The sequence below is a fragment of the Barbus barbus genome (genome assembly GCF_936440315.1).
Source record: "Barbus barbus genome assembly, chromosome: 9".
Taxonomy (NCBI): domain Eukaryota; kingdom Metazoa; phylum Chordata; class Actinopteri; order Cypriniformes; family Cyprinidae; genus Barbus; species Barbus barbus.
This window is the reverse complement of record NC_136737.1, coordinates 26,145,927-26,170,345: the sequence shown is the minus strand read 5'-3', so window position 1 is coordinate 26,170,345 and position 24,419 is coordinate 26,145,927. Positions and strand designations below refer to the sequence as shown.

The 24,419-nt window shown below is 34.6% G+C and overlaps 2 protein-coding genes across 2 annotated transcripts; both read left to right on the top strand.

The window, feature by feature from the left end:
• Window positions 1-358: 358 nt before the first annotated feature.
• LOC306875590 (A-type potassium channel modulatory protein KCNIP2-like) lies at window positions 359-11,755 on the top strand. Its single transcript, XM_079426267.1, has 9 exons — window positions 359-627; window positions 6,635-6,733; window positions 6,871-6,995; window positions 8,714-8,783; window positions 8,897-8,967; window positions 9,248-9,355; window positions 9,472-9,576; window positions 9,968-10,030; window positions 10,868-11,755. Exons 1-9 carry the CDS (start codon window positions 555-557, stop codon window positions 10,913-10,915), a joined length of 762 nt encoding a protein of 253 aa, XP_079282393.1. The 5' UTR covers window positions 359-554; the 3' UTR covers window positions 10,916-11,755.
• A 374-nt stretch (window positions 11,756-12,129) lies between these two features.
• On the top strand, window positions 12,130-24,419 carry LOC306874606 (rho GTPase-activating protein 19-like). The gene is made up of 9 exons (XM_079424754.1): window positions 12,130-12,216; window positions 13,743-14,017; window positions 15,729-15,809; window positions 16,781-16,990; window positions 20,299-20,525; window positions 21,785-21,871; window positions 23,014-23,079; window positions 23,152-23,328; window positions 24,225-24,419. Exons 1-9 carry the CDS (start codon window positions 12,173-12,175, stop codon window positions 24,396-24,398), a joined length of 1,341 nt encoding a protein of 446 aa, XP_079280880.1. The 5' UTR covers window positions 12,130-12,172; the 3' UTR covers window positions 24,399-24,419.

Genomic DNA, 24,419 nt, shown 5'->3' with positions numbered 1-24,419 from the left:
TTTTTTCAGATTTTTTTTCCTCAAGTGAATGCAATACGCTTCCGTAGGAATGCACCAAAAAGTATTATTTGTAACATGCCGAAAATGAGTTGGAATTTGTTGGAATGAACAGAAAGGTTTTGGAATCAGAATAGGCTGTATGTGAAACACAAAGTAAATTGATTTGGAAGGTGACAAAATAATTATTTTTGCAAAGATCCAAAAATGCTTTGGAATGTGTTTAAAATATCTTCTGCTGATGCTGTAATGTGCCTTAAATCTTGAAGTTTGAGGTGATTTGGACCAATGATGATGCTCAAACGCGCTGGTGTGGGACACTGATTGATTTTGCAGCAGGGCGGTGCGGAGACTCTTTAACACCGATACAGTCTACACATGAACCAGCGAGTTCAGCTGATGACCGACGGGGACTTCTAATGGAAATATAACAACATTATTCACTCTCTAAAAAGCCTTGCACTCACATTTGCTGGCAGACAGCTAATTCAATATAATTTCTCACTGTAAAGGGATTAAAGGTGTTTTTCTCTGACTGTGTTTCGCCGGAAGGCAACATGAAGGTGAAATCTAGAGATGAGAGTTTGAATACTTCTGGAGAATGTGACGGATCCAGTGACTTGCTGACAGGTAAGTGCACTTAAAATCACACACGAATCAATCATGTATGCTCTCAAATATTGCTTGTCTTTAAGATTACAGACTGTATGTTCGCTAAACTGTTGCTGACACACATTTTAGTTGAGTTTTTTTCCCCGGACATATTTCCCCCTCTGTATATTTATAAGCGGCTAACTATCGCTTCTCAAATCATGAAACATCCTACAGTGTCAGCTTCTCGGTGTTTATGATTATATTTTGGATATTTACAATGTTATTTACTACATTATTTCAGCATACAGGATTTGGATCGATGTAAACTACATAAATGGCTTAACTTAATGCGCTTTAATGGTCATTGAGCTAAATTATCACGTTTTATTTTTTAATGAAATTACAAGCTATACACGGCTGTATGTAGACTACTGATGTTAAACTCTACCTCAAGCTATTTTAAAAAGCATTTAGTTCATTAATTAATATAATTATGTCTGCAGTTTTTATGACCTCGGATATTGAGACATTGCAGTCAATAATGGGACTAATACCGATATTAAACATTTCTAACCTTGACAAAAATACCAACACAGCTACATCAGGTTCATATTTTGATTGCTTGTTTAGCTATGAAGTCAGCTTACTAAGTTAACAAAATATCAGGTTATTTAGGTGACTAACATATTTGTAACTGGCTAATTTTCTGTGCAATTTGCATAATGCTAAACCTACATTCAATTAATATGCATATTTTCTATTGTTTCAGTGAGATCACCACCAGACTAACTAGTTAATCAACTTACTAAATGATACCAGTTTACCTGTCAACCAACTAATAATTCCCCAACAAGTGAACTAAATAGGGCTGAATAAATCACTTGACTCTTTCACCAATTTCATGGTAGTCATATCTCACATCTTGTCATAACAAGGGCTTTATAACATTGCTTAAATAATTGATAAAGTTTCATTTTATAGTCAGGCTTCCTCTTTGTCAGTGGCACAGCTGTACCATTGCCTTTGGTCAATCTATCTTACAGTAGCCTATAAAACATATGTAATGCATGCTAATGAAGACATTACAAAACCTACCATGCTGGTCCATGATAGATAGATAGATAGATAGATAGATAGATAGATAGATAGATAGATAGATAGATAGATAGATAGATAGATAGATAGATAGATAGATAGATAGTCACCTGGTTGAGCTGTAGCAAGTTCTATTTCTGAATTCTTTTATCGTTTATCATTATCTTTTTTCAGGATCTTATTCACCTCTGCTCTTTTTAAGGATTCAGATCAGCTAGCCAATTTTGTTGTTGCCTCCATCTTGGTTTCACCCTTCATGCGCTCCTTTATGTCTGTCAATACTCTCGGTAGCTCCAAATGAGAGACTGAAGAACAAAAAACCAAATGTCTTTCCAACTTTTCATCCAAATGACAATCTGAGGGATTTTAAAATCGATTACTATTGAAAAACTGCCTGGACGAATGGGCCTAAATTATTCCTGAACTGTGCGAGAAGCTGGCATTTAAAGCAGAAAAAGTGTAATCTTGGTGCCTAGTGTCACCAAATAATGAAATTAGGGTCTCGTTCACTATATGTGTGTGTGAACATTTTAACAGATACATCTTGATGAACTTTCATACTAAAATGTGTTCTGGAGTTAAGGAAGAACTGAAACCAGACATTATGAAAAAACATGGCTTTCTTAGATTTGATACATTGAGCTGTCTTTTAGACATTGTATGCGGTAAATGGGGAATGTTGTGAAAGTGTTTTAACATGCAACCAAGTTTACTGGGATAGTGTGCATATCGTTGTAGTACATCAATAATAATAATTTGGCAATTCGTCCCATGTTTGTTGCTGTATACTGTATGTGGGGCCGTTTGTGCTGTTGCAGATGTGCAGCAGTATTTCCTAAGGGCTGTATGCACCTGTGCGCATGCGCTGTGTGTTGGGTTTGTTTGTTTTTCCATGCCAGTATAAATAAGGAACAGATGTTTGAAATAATTCACCACAATGACATCTCGTGAAGTCAGCTGATGATAGATACGCAAATAAAGCTCCATGAAACGAATTTAAGGTCTGCTCTGAATATAATTTCTGTCACTTTGCTTTTGTCTCTGATTTTTAGTTTGATGTTTTACTTTGGACTCACTGGCATTCGTTTTTTTGAGTTTGGTTTGTTTCAGTGTTAATTTCGTAAACGAAGACGAAAAATGTTCGTTAACGACAATTTTGTCTGTGATTATGACGAGACGTGGACAAGCTAAACTAATATCTGATGATTAAAACTGACGAAATGTATGCCGTTTAATTGTTAACAAGACGAGACAGGACTAGATGTTAATTTAGAAATATCAGATATTCAAAATACATGATGTCTTCATATCATCATAGGCTGTCTTTCATGCGCGTCCCTTCTCCTTGAGAGCGTCTGCACTCTGTCTGAATATCGCAGCTGACGTCACGGGTACAGGTAGTCTAGGTTACCAAAACTGGAACGTGCGAGCTGGCTGCAACAATGGCTTCAGCATTAGCAAGGAAAAGAAGCATTTCATTTACAATTCATCTGAAGGGAAGACATTGTGCAATGTCACAGTCACAGAACACGGAGAAAAGCCCTGTGGCTATAAATTATGCGGAAAGAATGCAACAAACTTAAAAAGGCATCTGAAAGCACATCACCCTGCTGTTTATGCATCCTCCGTCACGGTAAGTAAACTAACTGTGTAACATCTTATGTAAAAACTTTTCTTAACGTTAGTTCAGTGTTACTGAATGTGTCAACATAGGTAAATTCGTTAGCAATGTTGGCTTAGCCAAGAAGCGATATTTTTCTTGCAAAATACGTTTTAGCTTTCTGTTAAGTTGGCTAACGTTAGTACAATTCAGTTTACATGTATTTGTATAGCGCTTTTCTCAATGCTTTTTAAATCTGCTTTACAGAAGATCCATGTCTTAATTTAATAATACACATGTCATGCATCTTCCGTAAAGCTGAAACCATATGTATTATGAAAAGAGCTATACACATACATGCAAACTGAATTAGCATTAGATGCATTTGAACAAATGTTAGCTAATACAAGTTAGCTAACTTAGAGTGATTTGTTATCATAGGTGACTGTGTGAAAGTAATGGCCATTTCAGAAGATACATCTTTCATTAATATCAGCATATGTTTAATTTCAGTTCTTTTGTAGCCTTTGTGATATGTTTTTAGTGTGTAATTGCAAATCCAATCTACTTTCTCTTCAACCAGGTCCAAGAGAAGACTATACAAAAACTTCAAGGAGCAGCTGTCACAGCCCATAAACGAAGGGACTGCCTCTATCAGCTTCTAAAACCCCTGGCCCAAGACCTTCTTGCTGCGCCTGCATCTCAGGCATTTGCTGAAAGAGTTTTCAGTATCACAGGTGACCTGAGTCAGGGCCGTCGAAATCAAGCCAGGTTGATTTTGGAAAGAAGCACTTTTCTAAAAATGAATCGGTGTCAGTAGCCTGCCAAAAGGCTGAATGTTGTTACTACTATTGATATCCTAGTTTGCTTTAAGATGTCACCTTTGTGCTGATGTTAGGCCACGTTTATCTTGTTGGCACTTGTGCACTTTCAGTTTCATCTTTTTTTATTTGTAGGTAGCAGAAGATTTTAAAGCAAGTGTTGTGTTAAAGTAATTTTTTGCAAATTATTACCTCTGCCAATAACTTTTCACTGGCACATTTTTGATCCATGTAGGGTATATAAAGGAAGGTTTAACAAACCTAAATTTGTTAACAAAAGGCTCTCTGAGCCTGTAACTTTTGTTAAAGATTTCAAATGTTATTTTGCTTCCAAATATGTACAGCCTTAATGGTTTTATCACATTATGTTTAATAATACTGTACTTGAATGAACAGAATGATAAAGTACTGTCCTCTTGAATGCACTGGCAGAGTGATATGTCAGACTCAGGAATATGTTGATCAGCCATTGCACTGACTGCGTTTGAATGTGTGTTCGTTCGTTGCACTTTTATTTGATGTTTCAAATAAATGCTGTTTTCCACAACAGCTAAAGAATTGTTTTTTTTTACTTGATTCTTGAACTATAATAACACTTTTTTCTATCCTTAATGTATGATCCTACCTTATAAATTAGCAGACATCACTATGGAAGCAGAATAATGCCAATAGTTTTTGAAAACATAAAGCATGCTGAATTCCACAAATCGAAAAAAAAAAGATGCATTGCAATTAACAGTGCTTGCCTTTTAATGCCTTGTATTTCCAGGGCTTGCATTTTTAGGTCCTGAAATTGAACATAGTTGTTTATTTAAACTGTGAATATTTCAATTCTAAATATTTCACACACATTTTCATAACTAAAAATTCAATAATTCATATTCACCTTACAGAATTCACTTCCAAAATATTCAGTCTGTTGCGATGTATAATATTTGACAGGCATATTTCACTTTCCAAATTCGCTGCCACAAATTCAGTGGTTAAAATTCGGCGTTGCACGGTTTTAGTTTCAAAAACTATTGGCATTATTCTGCTTCCATACATCACAGCATATAGGCTAACTAACTAAGGAAAAGGGATATGTAAAATTGCACAAGTGCTACTGCTAAGAGTACAATTTCTAAACAGCCTGTTACCTTGATTCAAATTTCTCAGTATTGTATTGGTCTAAAGAGAGAGAAATTATGACTATTTTTGACTAAAGACTGCATATAAAATGGCTATCAAAAGTAATGTTGGTAATTGCAGTTTGACTAAAAGTTGACAAAAATGCAATTACTTTTCGTCGGCTAAAACTAGACTAAAACTATGAAAGACAAAAATGTGACTAAGACTAGAATGCATTTTCGTCTGAAGATGAAGACTAAGACTAAATCAAAAATGGCTGTCAAAATTAACACTGGTTTGTTTCCATGGGCCATACTTTCATAGGCTTAATTATCTGTGTTTGCGCGTTCAAGACTGTTTGTTTTCTGTGAACGTTTTTGCAGGTTACATCAGTAGGTGGCGACAACTGATTGTGTTTATTCATTCAAACGATTCATCCAACGGGCTGATCAGGATCAATATAAGAGACTGACTTTATGAGCGATTTGTTCAATCATTCAAGAACGCAGTTGATTCTGTTTTTCACTTTGAGATTGGTGGTGAGTTGAAAATTCAACAAAATAACTGACAATGTTGTGTCTAAAATAGTTATTTGATTCTTAACTTTATTGAAATTTAAGATTGTTGTATTAAAGCAATTCCACACAAACAATCTGTTGGTCTGAATATTAAAACAGCACTGTTTGTGAGATATTGTTTTTACTTTACCTTTGGATTGCTTTAAATTCCGCCGGCAAAATGCACTGATTTCAACCCACTTCTGAGGAAGTTTACCATGAGGGACGGATTTCCCTTAGCAGATTTAACATTGCATAATTTTGTTGAATTTGTCACATTTTGTCCGTGTCAACATATAGTGCAACTGTGCTCACGGCAACCCAAGTTCGATTCCCGTCTCAAGGTCCTTTGCTGATCCCGACCCCTCTCTCCACCCAATGCTTTCCTGTCTGCTCTCTACTACTGTCCTATCTAATAAAGGCATAAAAAGCCCAAAAATATAACTTAAAAAAGAATTTGTCACGTTTTCCATTATAAAGCTGCTTGTTTTGAAAATAACCTGCATTGCTTAATTCATCACTTAATACTTTGCCCAAAAAAATTGCTCTAACGTGAACGCCCCTTTAGTGTTATTGGCAATTTGTCCCAACTCTATGGGCTTTTCATACTGATATCAAATGCCATGTCCAGTAAAATCAACAGGGTCAGAGAAAAGTGTGATTATTTTATGATTGGGGGAAATTCAGTTCTTCAAATTCAGTGATCCGATTCATTTTTGAATCAAAGCCAGAGCAGCAAACTGTGCCAACTGACTGTGACGGACCGCAAAAAGTTTTGTGTCTTTGTAATAGAATTTAAATGATTTACAAAGCACTTTTGCATAGCTAAGCAGTTTCCCAATGTTTTTTTGTGTTTGCAGGTAACCCTTCCTCAGGCCAGGGCAAAAAGAACATGAAGCAGCGCTTCCTCAAACTTCTGCCCTGCTGTCATGTTGACTCCACACCAACTGTTAGGCAAAGCAAGTGACCGACAGTCTTGTCGCTTTCCTTTCCTCATGTTCTTTGTCTGTAACTAATTAGACATTTCTCTAAAATGCATTTAGTGTGCATTTGCAGTTTTCTGTATAATATTTGTTTCTTTTCATCTGTCATATAGACAGTATAGAGGAGGATTTTGAGCTTGCCACTGTGTGCTACAGACCGGATAGTCTGGAAAAAATTATGGAACAGACCAAATTCTCCAAATCAGAGCTACAAATCCTCTATAGAAGTTTCAAAAATGTAAGAAACTTTTCCGTTAATGACTTTATAAAATCCCTACTGGTTTGATGGACTCGAAAATAAGTTTGTATATTGATATGCAATAATACAATTTTTAACGTGTTAATGCTTCTCGCCTACACTTAGAATTAATCAAGCATAAAAGGGTTACTGTACCTTTAAGACTTATAAATGTAAATCACCTCTGTTGTGATTGGTTAGTCTCTCCGCATGTGAACTGAGAAAGATTACTCATGGTCAGTGTTGGGGGTAACGCGAGTTAAGTAATAATATTACTTTTTTCAAGTAGCTAGTAAAGGAACGCATTACTTTTTAATTTATAAGAAAATATCTGAGTTACTTTTTCCCCATTAATTGACTGACAGTGCGCTGCGTGAACATGCTGTTACTGTAGTTCTAGACTAAATGTGAATGTGCATTAATTCATCCCACTCGCAAAAAATAGATTTAATATTCATCAAAATGAATTAAAACAGTGAAATGCAAACTCAAAATATGACGCAAACTTGCAATAATTAAATATGTTAAACAACACAAATGGATCTAATCCCATTTTATAAACCAATGTCTTTGCTGCTGAGCTTTGATGATCCAGTTCAACCATACTAATAAGCAAAAATGACTTTAGATAAACTAACAATTGTACTTCATTGTTTTTTTATTGCTGAAGAGTGTTGAACCTTCTTCTCCTGCGTTCTACGGTGGCCGAGAGAGTTCAACGCGCTGCAACTTCAGAAAACACATGCAAATAGAAAAAGCACCAGCAAATCAAGAAAACATCGTCATCAGTTTGACAGCAGGTGCTACAAATGCTCACAACACAACCGAATACATTTTATTTGCCGTGCGTTTCTTTTTTTTAGTTGTGTTGTGAGCATTTGCAGCGTGCGTGTTGTCAAATTGACGAAAGTTGTTTTCTTAATTTACAGCGTTTTTTTCTATTTGCAGCACTTTTCTTTGTTTGGTTGTGAGCATTTGCAGCGTGCGTGTTGTAAAATTGAGGAAGTTGTTTTCTGTATTTGCAGGTGTTTTATCTATTTGCAGCGCGTTGAGCTGTCTCGGCCATCGTAGCATTCTACTTTACAGACGTGAATTTCCTTTTCCTTCAGCCTGAGGTTTTTGGCGTGAAAGGGCTTTTACATTTGCTATAAATAGAACTTCTTGTATTAAATCAAGCCCTGCTGATATTTAAAAAGTAGCGCAAAAGTAACGTAACACATTACTTTCCATAAAAAGTAACTAAGTAACGTAATTATTATAATGCATTACTTTTAACTTAAGTGACTTTCCCTAATGCTGTTCATGGTTTGTGAGTTTGTCGACAGACTCTTTGCAAAAATGAGCTTTTTCCAAATTCCAACACAGTCGCATGATAGTTGCGTAACTGTTTTTTCGAAACAATTTTTTGTGTTACATTTTAGCTTAGGCCCACACTATAATTAATTTTCGAACAAATCACATTGTATGAATTTGTATGAAACTGCAATTTTGTAAAATATTTGTTTTCTCGTAAAATACATTTTCTCATGAAATTGGGGTGGGTTTTCCATGGCATGGGTTACGCTTACAAAGTTTTCTTCTTTGTGTGTTGGATACATATTAAAGGGCTCTGTCCCTTTTTACAATTATTTTCTCAACTCGTTTCATTGTTATTAAATATATTAAATACTGAAATATTGTTCTGTACTTTTGTTTATGAGTATTTTTATGTGCCGTAGGAATGTCCCACTGGATTAGTAAATGAAGAGACTTTTAAGTTAATCTACTCTCACTTTTTTCCTCATGGAGGTGAGTGAATTAATTCATGAAGCTAATTAAATCAGTTTGTTCCAACCTTTTAATTAATTGAATTTAACGAGGCCCTTATAAACCCCTCTGTGTGTTTTTTAATTCGTTTGAAGATTCTAGCACATATGCACATTTCCTGTTCGAGGCTTTTGACAGACACAAAAACGGAGCAGTAAATTTTGAGGTCAGTTTGCTGTTTATTCATATACTTTATATGAATAAATATAATTCATATACCATTTGCATATAGTATATTTGCTTATACCAAAGCATATAGTAATAAATATTAATATGTAAAATGTGCATCTTAAAGTCAATGTATATTTGTATAATGTTTATTTTATTTGCACAAAAAATGGATTTTATAGTCAGATTGATAGATGATTCGCTGTTATCATCATGTTGCATATTGAAATTGTACTGTCTTTTACACTAACTGGTCTCTGATTTCTCATTGGCTTCAGGATTTTGTGGTTGGCCTGTCAATCATCTTGCGTGGTACCGTCACTGATAGACTGTCCTGGGCCTTTAGTTTGTATGATCTTAATAAAGATGGCTGCATCACTAAAGAAGTACAGTATCACTATTGTCACACTAAACTGTGTATTTTAAGGTTTATTCTGGTGCATAAACTGGTCATTTATGTGAATCCATTACTGTATTTGTTCAATTATTCTGTCTGTTTTAGGAGATGAATGATATTATGAAGTCTATTTATGATATGATGGGGAAGCATACGCAGCCGTGTATGAAGGACAGTGCACCTAGAGAACATGTCGAAAGCTTTTTCCAGGTACCTTCAAGAAAGCTGTCTTTTTTTTACTGTCTCTGTCTCTTACACCAGCATATTAGACTGACTTCTGAAGGATCATGTGACCCTGAAGACTGGAGTAATGATGCTGAAAATTCAGCTTTGCTTCACTGGAATAAATTGCATTTTACAACATATTCAAATGGAAAAGAGTTATATTAAATTGTAAAAATATTTCATAATATTACTGTTTTTATTGTATTTTTGATCAACTAAATGCAGCCTTGATAAAGCAAAATAAAAAAAAATACATAAAACTAGTATTTATTCTAATTATTATTATTTTTTTAAACTTCTAATGCTTGCCATGCTTCTGGCATAATACTAGGTCTCAGATTTTTCATTTATTGATTGTTTCTCTGTTTGCACTCAGAAAATGGATCGCAACAATGATGGAGTCGTCACAATGGAGGAGTTCCTGGAGTCGTGTCAAAAGGTATAAGGACGACACAAAAACTAATTACTGATACTGATTTCTAAATATTTTATGCTTTTGGTATTAAATAAAAATCTTTTGGTTTTAGAATGTGATTACACATTATAAATACAAGGGTAAGGTGTATCCAGGGTCCAAAATTAACACTCCAATCATAAATAAAGTTAATTAGGAGTAATGTCTACATTACCTGCAATGATATTTGAAGGAATAGTTAACCAAAAATGAAAAAAAAAATCTGAAAATGTACCCTCAGGGCATCCAAGATGTAGATGAGTTTGTGTCTTCATCAGATTTGGAGAAATGTGGCATTACATTTTCTCACCAATGGATGTGGATGGGTGCCGTCAGAATGAGAGTCCAAACAGCTGATAAAAACATCACAGTAATCCACACCACTCCAGTCCATCAGTTAATGTCTTCAGAAGACAAAAGATGTGCGTTTGTAAGAAACAAATCCATCACCAAGTTCTTAACTTCAACTGTCGCTTCTGCCCAAAATACAAGTCCATATTTCATAATATAGTTTCTTCCAATGAAAAGTCATACTGTCAGAAATATGCACAGATCAAGAACTGTTTACAAGCAAAAACAGTCCAAAAACATGCTTTAAACAAACACTGTGATGTTTTTATCAGCTGTTTGAACTCTCATTCTGACGGCACCCATTCACTGCAGAGGAGCAAGTGATGTAATGCTACATTTCTCCAAATCTGATGAAGAAACAAATTCATCTGCATGAGTAAATGAGTAAATGTTAAGCAGATTTCCATTTTTGTATTAACTATTATATATGTTCTTTGTTGTTGTTTTTTTTCACCATCTATATTTGTTCAGGATGAGGCCATCATGGAGTCCATGCAGATGTTGGATCACGTAATTTAGCTCTGCATGACGATCTTTGGAAAATTTTTGAGAACAGCAACAGTGTATGATCTGTTGTGGCGTCCACCTGATAACTTCCTCCATCTTACACCTACAAAAAAGACTGACAGTGAACACCTGAGCAGGTGCAAAGTGAGCATGCCATGTTATTTTACACCCTGCGGATGAAATTATGTCTTGGAAGATCAGCTGTTGTCTTTGCATTGTTTTTCTCCCCGTTTAATATAATGTGAAGACATATTTAAAGCCAATTTAACAAAAAAAAAGGCTCTTAAAAATGAGATTCTTTCAGTTTTTTTTTATTTGTTTGTCAATTATAGATTTTATAGCTTATATCACTTATGTTTCTCACAGGAAGGAATGTGTGAAAATCCTATAAATGCAAACATTATTCATGTCAGATGTAGTTTATTTAGATTATGTTGTAACACACTACTTTGAAATATATGCATATGCACAACAATTTACAATCAATATCACTGATGGGAAAGATTCTGGAGTTGGCAGAATTTGATGTAACGAACTATGCAAAAGTGCAATAGTTGTTGGTAGATTCGCACTGATGATGTTTTACATACTCCCTAATAAATACATTTATATATTTCTATTTATTTATCCTTTTCTTTTTTATTGATTTCAGTTCATGTATATTTCTGATAAGACCTTTGAACACAAACATTGCATTTTTGCAGCATATTTAAAACAGTATATATATATACATACAATCCATGTGGATTTGCCATGTGTTTGCTAAGAGGTTTAAGCTTGGTCAAACTTTTCGATTTTATTTTATTTATTGTTTTTTATATTTTAACAAATAAATTCATGATTGCTATGCACAAAAGTGTTGTTGATTGCCTTTCTATAAATGTTCAAAAAAGCAAAATCATACTTCACACCCGACTTTAATTCAATCTGTAGACTTTTAATCCTTTTATAGAACGATTTATGTTGAATATAAATATAATATGAAGTAGTAATATATACTATATTTAATATAAAGTAGTAAATTCACGTCGCATATATATACACACACACACACACACACACACACACACACACACACACACACACATATATATATCAACCTCACGACTGTTCCTAGATCTGTGTATCTCTGGAACATTTGAATGGACCAATCAGGACTCGGCAAACCCGCCTGGCTCCATAGCCCCTCCCACTTCTTCTTCACTGTCCAATCATGATTAAGCAGCGGTTAACGCCTCAGCAGCGGCGGATTCAAACGGGAGATGAAAGATGGCCGCGGAGAAAGACACCGATGCAGATAAACGAGACAGAAGGTAACGAATATGTGTTTATTAAAATGTTAGTCAAGCACATATAGTCTGAAAATACAGTAAAATATTTACACTTTTGAATAAGTGCAAAGACGTTGATGGATGGAAGCAGTGAGGTAGAATCATCGTGGTAACTCTGAATGGGCAAAAACACGCAGTAAGTTAACTTTACCATAGTAACGTTAATACTCGGTATTCTTTAGAGAAAAGCCATGTAAAATCCTTTCAGAGCATGGTAAATATCAGAGTACTATCTGTAACTTACTTCAGTGCCATCACAATAAGAGCGAAACCAAGTGACAGCTGTTTTCAGCGCGGTTTACCATGGTAATACTTTCATTCTTCATACATTATAATTCATAATCATTGCTCAGAAGCAGTTTTAAACACACTTTTCATCACTCAAGCCTTCCATCAATGTCTCTGTTGGATAAAATGACCATTTCTATGTTCATTTTCAGTTTTTGTCCTTTAAAAGAACAGGAAAAATCAGTTTTAAACACACATGCCAGGTTATTAGTAATGTAGTATACCATTTTTGATGCTATTTATTTATTTTTTATTTCACTGTTCCATGAATTATTTTCTTTCTAGGTTTATTGATTTAACCTTTTCTGCCAAAGCCTTGTAGAATTGCACTGAAAACGAAGCAACTTATTAAAATATTATCTGGGAAATGTCTATTTTTTTTTATTAAGTTGACAGCTGAATGCTTTAAATGAGCATGCAAAAATGTGTGAATATTTCTTTTAATCTAGTATGTAATCGTATTGTTTCATTAAAGGTCTTTGCTGGATAAAATAAGAATAAATGCATACGTTTACAGTTTATGGCCCTCAAAAGAAAAGGACAATTCTAGTTTTAAACGCACATGTATATGGTATAAGAAATTTATACCATTGCATATATTATAAAAATGTTTTCCGATTTACATAAATTAAAAATTGTTTATTTAAAATGCTTCAGTTTGACGTCATGTGGCGTAACCTTCAAGTAAAAATATATATATATATTTTTTTTTTCACAAATATCTTGAATAAGCCTATTAATTAATAAATATTATGTTTTTTTTGAGTTGCCCCGCATGACATTTTAAACCTGAGCTAACCTTGGCTTAGTTTATTTAAATTATTGTATATTTTAAGCGATTTATTCACATGACATTCCCTGTTTTGTTTTTGCATGATTTTTGCAAGTTATATTAATCAAAGACATTACTGAAAAGTGAATCAGTTTTGTTTAAATATATATTTGTTTAGGAAAGATTATGCAAAATTACTTCATGATTTTTTTTCAAGAATTTAATTATTTTAATTATTTTTCTTTACTGTGATGAAAGTACAGTTGTGTCGCCCTGACATTTTTACTTTATGCCCCTCAAAAAATATAAAAATTAATTTTTATTAAAAAAATGAAAGTTCTTAAGTCGTGGTGTGTTTAAATGACATGTTTAATGTTTTAGTTGACCAATTCGATGGGTAGATAAACGATAAAACCAGCTTTATGTTATGATATCTGTGTGTTCGTAGGGGCACGGTGTGCAATGTTGTGATCAGTCAGGATTCAGAAATGGGCGGCAGTGGTGACGGCCGGCTGCCCATCATCTTCAACCCTGACTTCTTCGTGGAGAAGCTGCGTCACGAGCGCCCCGAGGCCTTCACCGAGCTGGTGCTGAGTAACATCACACGGCTCATTGACCTCCCAGGGGCCGAATTCTCACAGTTACTAGACGAGGAGCCCAAGACGCCCAACGGCACTGCGGCCGGAGGCTTCTTCCGCTCGTTCAACTTCCTCAAGCGCAAAGGTCAGAACTGGTTTTTGGAAATGATAGTCATTTTCCATTGACTATGTATTCTGCTTCTGTTTCATCCTGCAGTGGGCATTAATTCTTCATGCTTAATAATTCATAATCCTCATGCTTCCTACTAATTTACAAACGGTCTGTTGTCGATATGCCTTTGAGCTTCTTGTGGAGGCACCGCTGATTCTTCTGTGGGAAGATTGCAGACGCTATTGACAAAAACTATTGAATAACCTTCAGTGTGAGAATTACGTCGTCTGTTTTGGGAAGTTCTCTGAAGTTAACCGATTGCTATTCAAGTTAGTTTCCTGCCGTAGGGTTTCGCTATCGACTGGCCAGCTCTAGATTCACAGTTAACAGTATTGGGTGAAAACTTTGTCTTTGTGTGACTAACAGTATTTGGTTCCCAATGAAATGAGGGCACTGATATAGAATGAATTCAGTTGTAAATATAAAATCAATTCAATTTAATAAATATAAGTTGATGCAAAGAAATGCTGTTCTTTCTGTTCATCAAAGAGTCATGAAAGAAAAATATATATGAAGCCGCACAACTGTTTTCAACTCTGAAGACTGGAGTAATGATGCTGAAAATACAGCTTTGAGCACAGAAATAAATTACATTTGAACATATACTCGCATATTAAACAGCTATTTTAAAGTGTAATAATAATTTCACAATTTTTACTGTATTTTTTATCAAATTAATGTAGCTCTTGTGAGCAGAAGGGACATCCTTTAAAAACATAAAAAAACTTACTTCTAACTTTTGAACAGTAGTGCACCTTCAAATGAAAAACAATGTGAAATATGCTTTATCATATAAAATAGGCCTTTTACATGAATATTATTTCATAATATGCTTTTTATATATAATAAGTATTTCTATTTTTATTTAATATATTTGTTTTATGTTGTCTGCTACATTTTACTTCAAGGTGTATATATAACTTTGTTGTTTTCAAGACATATTTCAAGTTACATTTTACAAAATGTATTTATTGCAATATTTCATGGTGCATTTAATAATTTCATTGTTTTTAAAATTTATTCCACTAAATCCTTTAATTATAATGAACTCAGATTTGATTAAACTGACAGTGAATTCAAATGTATTATTTGCAAATAAATGTGACCCTGGAGCACAAAACCAGTGTTAAGTCGCTGGGGTATATTTGTAGCAATCGCCAAAAATACATTGTATGAGTCAAAATTATCGATTTTTCTTTTATGCCAAAAATCATTAGGATATTAAGTAAATATCATGTTCTATGAAGATATTTTGTGAATGTCCTACCGTAAATATATCCAAACTTAATTTTTGATTATTAATATGCATTGCGAAGAACTTCGTTTGGACAACTTTAAAGGCGATTTTCTTAATATTTAGATTTTTTTTGCACCCTCAGATTGTAGATATTCAAATAGTTGTCCGATCCTAACAAGCCATACATCAATTGAAAGCTTATTTATTCAGCTTTCAGATGATGTATAAATCTCAGTTTTGAAAAATTGACCCTTATGACTGGTTTTGTGCTCCAGAGTCACATATACGAAAAATGTATTTGTTATAAACTAAGGCTGTCAATGAAATATAGTCTTTAGAAAGCGAAATGTAATAGCATAAAATTTATTACATATGATAAAGGAATTAAATGCATTATTATTGAAAATATATTTAATTGTTAACTGGTTTATATCTTTTGTTTTCCAGACAAAGTTGTTGTGTTCGGCATGCCTCTGACGGAGGAAGGAATAGCCCAGATATATCAACTCATCGTGTACCTCAGCAAAAGTGAGTTATAATATCGTAACATTGTTTGGTAAGAGAAGGGACTCTGGATCAAATCAGATCAATGATGATTACGTCATTAGCAAAACATGCTACATATTTTGCCTTGGCTCATTTTTGCCACAACAAATGTGTTTAAAAACACATTGGTATAGTAGCCAAAGAAAAGTTCATGTTACAAAGTCAATGATCAAGAGCCCAATTAAAGCAAACACTGATCTCCATCATGGTAGTGTCAAAAAACATCATCGAAACCTCTGTTAATTCTCAATAAGCGCTTCTGTAGGCGTCCGACGGAAATAGCGAAACGGAAATAGTTGAGTTAACTTAAAATATTTTCTGTTCAATTCACAACAAATAGCTAGCTCAAACGCCCTAAAAATGATTTTCAGTGGCAAAGTATTTACAATTAGGTCTCTAATGATTTATGCTGTGAATCAAGTTCAAAATAGTTTGTGTGAATTATTACCTCAAATTATAGTTATATCGTTTTTTCCGTGTAAGGTCAATGTTTGTAAAATCTGACACCCGAGTACTGAAATTGAGAATGTGTGGAAGTAATGTCTAATAAGTTAATAAATATCAATGTAATGAAAATGATTGTTTTTTTAAATGAGATGTTCCTTAATGGGAATCATGTTTTATTAAATCCATATCTTTTTGTTTGTATAAAGCAAATCATTTCTATCAACTCTATTTAATTAGTGAGATTTAATATTATTTATTATAATGACTATTTATGCGCGTGATTTATTTAAAAAAAAATCATGCTTATTACTGTTGTTGTTGACATTATTGTGATAATATTATTCTTAATATCAAATATCAAATTTCCTGATTGCCTGGATTTCTATTGAAATGACTGGATTTTGCTGGCAAAATGTTACCAAACCGAACGTGACAGTCTCTTTTGTATTCAATATTCAACTATATTTTGCCTTTGTTGAGTTGATAACAAAGTTGTTGTCGTGCAGATCTGCATGTGGAGGGTCTGTTTCGGGTTCCTGGGAACAGCCTGAGACAGCAGATGCTGAGAGAGCAGCTCAACAGCGGCGCCGACATCGACTTCTCCTCCGGTGACTTCCATCCCAACGATGTTGCCACGCTCCTCAAGAGCTTCCTGGGGGAGCTGCCTGAGCCCCTGCTGACCCAGCGGCACCTGCACGCTCACCTGAAGATCACAGGTCTGGCAGATCAGTCCCTCCCCTCACCAGTGTTCATTTTCAATTTAGTCTTAGTCATATTCTTTTGACTAAAGTTTTAGTCGACTGAATATCATAAGATTTGAGTCTACAGTAGATTTAGTAGGCTAAAATCTAATGGCTTTAGTTACGGTGTAATGCATTTATTAAGCATTTCTCTAAAATTACCAAACTCATTGTATAGGTTTGATTATTAAGGGCCAGTTTTACTAAAAAGGGCAAAAAAGGGAGAGGAAATTTCTGCGTGTGATTTACTAACAATGCGCAAATTAAAGAACACAGACGCAACATCTTATTTATATATCGACCAACGCAGTATACCAAGCGCAGCTCAAATTAGCTTAGTCACAAATAAAGAAGCCACAGTATGTTGAAAAGAACCGGAGACCAAATGATAGAGCTGGTACTGCGTGACTCCTAGTCGAGGGTTCCAAGACATCTTTTATTGCCTGAAGCAAATTAAAAATAACATGGCTTGGCAAACGATATGTTCGCATAATGTGTTCTTCTGGTATTCTTAATAAATTGGAAAATATCCTCTCTGTTTTCTGCGGTGCCTCCTCCTAGCAACAATGAATGCAGCTATTTCAAGCGCAAAATAGTTAAAGACATGCTTTTTTTGGGTGTTAAGCAATGGCCCAAATGCCAGTAATTTGATGAGAGCATACGTTAATAAATGGCGTTTCTTGATTCATTTCAATACTCTCCTCCAGGAATTTAGCGTCTGAAAGGGAAACTCCTACAAATGTATATTCATTAAGGTCAGGCGCAAAAATGTCAGGCACTGTACCCTTATCACATATGAGTATACATATCTCTCTCTCACTCTCTCTCTCACTCTCTCTCTCACTCTCACTCACTCACTCACTCACTCTCTCTCTCTCTCTCTCTCTCTCTCACTCTCTCACTCTCTCACTCTCTCTCTCTCTCTCTCTCTCTCTCTCTCTCTCACTCTCTCACTCTCTCTCTCTTTCACTCTCTCACTCTGACTCTCTCTCTCTCACTCTCTCACTCTCTCTCTCTCTTTCACTCTCTCACTCTCACTCTGACTCTCTCTCTCTCGCACTCTCACTCACTCTCTCTCTCTCTCTCTCGCTCTCGCTCTCGCTCTCGCTCTCTCTGACACACTCGCTTTCTCTCTCCGCGTTCGCTTCTCTTTTGTCGTGCCTGGCACCTCATAATCACACAATCCCTGTGTCCCAATGTACATACTATACACTATACCCTATCTGCCCTAAATAGTATTGAAAATGATATATAATATATATATATATATATATATACACACATATCTATATATATGTATATATACTAGTGCTGTCAATCGATTAAAAAACTAATTGCACATTTTTCTAAAATTAATCACGATTAATCAAACCTAACAAATATACTTTTATATTGCAATAATTTCACATTCAATCTTCAAATGTACAATGTACAAAAAACAACATACAGTATATTTTTAATATTTCTTTAATGGCATCTTTTTTTATGATTGAAGGCCAGCATCACTGATATCAATACTACTGATGTCTCTATAAAATAGTTTTTTCCTCTGAATATTTAACCATTGACTGTAGCCATTCAGCATTACAGTATAATTGAGAGCTATCAATTTTAACATTTCTTAGACTTAACGTCTAATTTAAGTGAACTTAAAACAATCTTCACATGAACCCATTATAATAAATGACATATTTAGCTAGCTGTGCCCTTCAGCAGAAATATACAGAAAATTAATACTTACCAAACACGAAATTAAATATAGATGAACCCCTTAAAACTATAAAAGTTATTGATTTCCTCTTTTTTTTTTTTTTTTTTTTTTTTTTTTCTTTTGTTCTTGGATTAATAGACATCACAGCAGCTGGTTATTAGGTTATTTGCCTGCTATTGCTTTAAAAGTAAAGTAAAAAAAATTAAAATAAATAAATAAAAGCTGCTGCTGCTGAACGTGACGCAGAACTGACACGCATCTTATTTTCTCACACATCTCTTTACGTTACCTTTCCTGACCCACTTCAGGTCTTAAAGCCTCTACTAATTATCAGACGAGTTGAATTGGGTGTTTTAGATGAGGGAGACAGTGCTGCGGTGCATCAGGACCGTTTTTAAAACCATTTCAGAGACATGTTCTTAAATGTGACGCATATATAACCTATTGAATGCACGCACACAGTTTTAAGGCAGCTTTAATCGCCTTTTTGGTAACTTCATGCCTTAACTGAAGGCATAACTAGGACGTTACATGCATGTACTTTCTTTCGCTGTTTGATATAAAATGATACAGGCTACAGCACAGTATCTTTAACGCGCTCAGAGCCTGGCGGTCATAAAGACGTTCTGCATCTAAATAAACACAATCCTTTTCAAGAAAAAAGTGACACAGGCAGCAGTTGTGAATGGGGTGGCCAACCCTAGCCCCGCCCTGGAGTTAATTGAAAAAATTAATCGCCTGCGTTAACGCGCTAATTTTGACACCACTAGTTAAAATGAAACGAGACCCCTTCTCATAAAGAAACAAGAACATGGTGGTCTTCTCAATGAAATACCAATGGTTATATAGGCTAACTATGCATTCTTTATAACAACTTGTTTACCACATTATTTATTCTTTCAAGCAGACGTATTTATTTGAATCTTTATCATGGCTACTAAAGTGAATCATTCAAGAGCAGCGAGTGATTTTCTATCTGTCTTTTGATGCTATAGTCAATAGAGACTAAATTCAGCTTCTGTCTCTTTAAAACTGAATGCACGGATGCAATGTACTGACACACGTTCGAAATTCTCCCAGTTGTTTACGTTCACATCAGACGTAACCGAATGTGTTTATGTGAATACTCATCAACCTCATTTAGTGTGTATTTCTCTGTTCAGGAGACGTGAAAGTCTACTTGTGCGCTATGTGAGAGGTGCGCTCAGAAACCCGGACTGAATTGAGTCGTCAAATTTATCCATATGTCTACCCTTCTCTAACTCCCAGATATTGACATTTTTGAACGTTTTGTGAGACGTGCAGCAAGTGCATGTTAGCTTATGTCCCACCTGATACATCAATAGGCTATGATATAGTTAATGTAATTAACTGTAGTTAATATAAATGTATGCGTCTAACTTTCTACGCAGCAGAGTCGACTCGTTTTTGTTCGTTGAGGAAAATTCTGATTTTGTCATTCAAAACAAGTTTTTCTTTCATTATCGTCTCATTTTCATTGGTGAAAAAATGTTGTTGACAGAAATGATCCCTGCATCTCACGAATGCTCGTAATCCCTGTCCATCTGCGCAGAGCTGTGCCTGTTTGACGATCAAGGCAACAAGACGAGTCTGCCGGATAAGGAGCGACAGATCGAGGCGCTGCAGCTGCTGCTGATGCTGCTGCCCACCGCCAACCGAACCCTGCTCAAGCTGCTGCTGGACCTGCTCTACCACACCGCCAAACAGCAGGACAAGAACAAGATGTCCGCGCACAACCTCGCGCTCATGTTCGCCCCGCACATCATCTGGCCCAAGAACGTACGCCATTCGCTTCTTTCTTTTTACATTATTAGACCTGTTTTTAATATTGTTTTTACTTTTAGATTTTCGGTTTTCATTGATATTTTAGTTTTAGGTATTCTGTGCGTTTTTTTTTTTTGCTTTTTATTTCAGTTTTAGTTATTTAAATCAAGTTAAGCTAAATAGGGATGCACCGAAATGAAAATTCTTGGCCGAAACCGAACAAAATGAAACGCTGGGCCGAAACACGTCTTTTGCCCATTTTTTTTTTTTTTTTTTTTCACCATTGCATAAATTAAATAGCCAAAATTAGCTTTTTACTGTTTTGTCTATAGCTTTTCAAAGAAAAAAATGATTACAAAACGACAATTTAAAAATATTTACTTAACACAGAACATTTTCAATATTCTAGCAGACGCTATGCCAACAAAGCACAATTTAACTTAAAATGAATAAGCTAGTAAAATATAATTATTTGGCCATTTTTTGAGACCCCCTTATGTATTTCTGTACAAATAAATGCAGCCGTGCTGCAGAAGAGACTTATTTTAAAACATTAGAATATATTACAGATCCCAACTTGAACACTGTGTGCGTGTTATAATAAATGTATTAATAGAGCTGTTGTAATTTATTATTGTCTTTTATATTATTTAAAAAATTCATAATGTTACTGAGCAGATTTTTCTCGCGCTTTGGGCTTTGAACCCTGGCATCGCGAGCTCGTGCAGCACTGTTTGAATACATACATTTGTATTAGAAAACAATGTTCTGCTGTTTATTTACTAATTGTTTAAGGCCATTTCACGATTTCAATCATCATAGAGTAACCAGCAACAACCAGCTCTTCCTCTTCCCATCGAAGACATGAGATGCAGCTCTAAACAGTCTCTCGCTGTTGGTGCTTGTAATGACTTCTGCATCTTTCTCTGACTGTTTTACATGCTTTCACACTTCTGAAAGGTTTGCTGCATTAGTGCGCTACTCCATTTGATCACATCATTGTTCGGTACAATTTATTCTGTCTTTTCACATATTCTGTGCCAAAATAAATATTCTCGGCCGAATTATTTCCGTTGCCTAACATTCAGTGCATCCCTAAAGCTAAATGATAATACAAAATGTTGCTGAACTAACTTTTAACTAGCTGAAATAAAAGCTAATTTAGGTAAATTTCCAGTAATGAAAATCATGTTTTTTATGGTTTTAGTTTTAGTTAGTTGTAATGCCCCTGGTTCAGGCGTCATGTGTCATGTGTCATGTGCTGCTATCTTCAGATGAATGCCAGTGTCCTTCAGGAGAACCTGAATAAACTGAACAGCGGCATGACTTTTCTCATCAAACACTCCCAGAAGATCTTTCGGGTACTTTTCCCACCTCACCCACAAATGCAGTTGTTTTTATTATTTTCACATAACTGATGGGATGGGAAATAACATCATATTAACATGGCACTGTGTTCTTTTAGTTTTGTCATAATATGTGTGCGTGTACTGTGCATATTTATTATGTATATACACATACACACACACACACACACACACACACACACACACACACATGCATGTATATGTTTAATAAAAATGTTAAGTTTATATATTAAAGTTTTTATTAAATATTGTTCATTATATTTATATAGGATATAAATATATACATGTAAATATTTTCCAAATATATGCTGTATGTGTGTCTTTATATAATAAATATACACAGTACACACACATAATATACACATACATATACGCGCGCGCACACACACACACACACACACACACACACACACACACACACACACACACACAGTAGTAGTCAACATTTGAAGTGGATCAAAAAAGGTAATCAAAGTTGTCCTAAGTCAAGAATACCATTTTTGGTTTTAGGACAACTTTAATGAAAGGTTTTGATCCACTTCAAATGTTGACTACTTTGTGTATGTGTGTATATATATATCATATATATCATATATCATTTAGTTTTATTTCAGCTTTAGATTTAGTCATTTTAGTACTTATTTTTTCAATTACTTCCCAAGAAAACATTTCTAGTTTTATGTGCTTTTGTAATTTTTCGAATATTAATGTTTAGCTTTATTTTATTCCAACTTTAGGTTTAGTAATTTTAGTACTTCAGCTTCAATGTTATTTATTTATTTCAGTTACTTGTCAAAGAAACTTTTCTAATTTTGCTCTGTAATTTGAGTTAAAAAAAGAAAAAAAATCTGTTTAACTTTTATTTTTATTTCAGCTTTAGATCGAGTCATTTTAGTATTTGCTTTTGTTATTTTTGTTGTTTTATTTGTATATATCTTTGTTTATTTAGTTTGTTTTATTTAGTTTCAGTACTTTCCAAGGAAACATTTCTAATTTCCATTTTCATTAAATTTTTCAGGTTAAATGTTTTTCATCTAATATTTCTATTTCGATTTATTTCAGGTAACAAACCTGATTTGTAATGGTTTTAGTTAGCAATAACAACACAAGTCAAATCTGTTTTCTCTTCTGCGAAGGCGCCGGCGTATCTGAGGGAACATGCCAGACTTCAGTTCGCAAACACTAAAATGATTCACTCCAAGGTTTGTGGCGTTGGTGCTCATTCTTCATTGATTGGGTTGTTCTTGAGCTAATGCTGTTGTGTCTGCTGTCAGGATGATCTGGAGCTGCTGTCGGTCAAAGGTTCTCTGTTCACGTCGGCGTGTAAGAGGAGCGGAGCGCGAGTGCGCTTAGACTCGGACAATCACACAGAAGAGGCGCTCCGAGAGCTCTGTCGACACGTCAACGATCACATGCCGAACTCCGCCAAGAAGAAAAAACTCATCCGACAGGTGAGAGCACACTGTGTCCCATTTCACAAGTTCAGTCAGTGTAAATACAAATCCTGTAATTGTTGTTATTATTATTATTAATAATAGCAGCAGATCATTGACGTTGTTTTTCTACATTTTCACCAAGTTTGTTAATTTAAATAAAATAAAAATGTTTATTGTTATTATCAAAATCATTATTTTATATAATATATTATTATTTTTTAAACTTTTATTAGCCTTAATTTTCCCTATTTTGTCATTATTTAAATATCAACTGACAATCAAAAATCATGCTTTCTCTTCTTACTATTAATGACACTATTGCGATAAGTATTATTATAATCATAACCATATCATAGCTTTTTTATTAACTTATTACATTTTTACAATAATTATTTAGTTTTTAACCCAACAAAATCAATTTAGCTTATTATTATTGTTGTTGTTATTATTATTGTTATTATTTATACAAACGACAACAGACCCCTTTAGTTGGCTTTTTATGTTACCATACATTTTTACAATAAATACATTGTTTTTTTATTAATATACTATTTGTATTTACAACAGACCCTTACATTTTGCATATAATTTTCTATATGTAATAATATAATATAATATAAAATTATATTAGTAGTAGTAGTATAGAATTATTAGTATTATTGACACTACAGTAATGCACTACATGCTATTATAGCTATAATTAGAGGCATTTAGTCATAACCTGCTGTTGAGACTATTGAAATGCGCATTATTAACATATTAATATGATACTGAAGGCAGCAGATCTCTTTTTAAAAAATTAGAGCGCTTTTGCTATATTTATTTTGTGATTCATTTGAAAAAGTGTGGTGTTTTAATCTGTTATTCTCGAATGTGATTTGTAATTATTGTGTGGTTGTTGCTGGTTTCAGCTCGGCAAGCAGTCGAGTCCTGGCACTCCTGTGAGCGAGAACACGACTCCCACCAGTAAAAAACACGCGCGCTCGCGCTCCTTCGGTGGACTCATCAAGGTCAGATCTCTCTATCTCCGTTTTAATCAAACCACATCCATGACTCTCACCTCTGACTTTCTCAGAAGTTATTAAAGGTGATAACGGTGTCTCTCC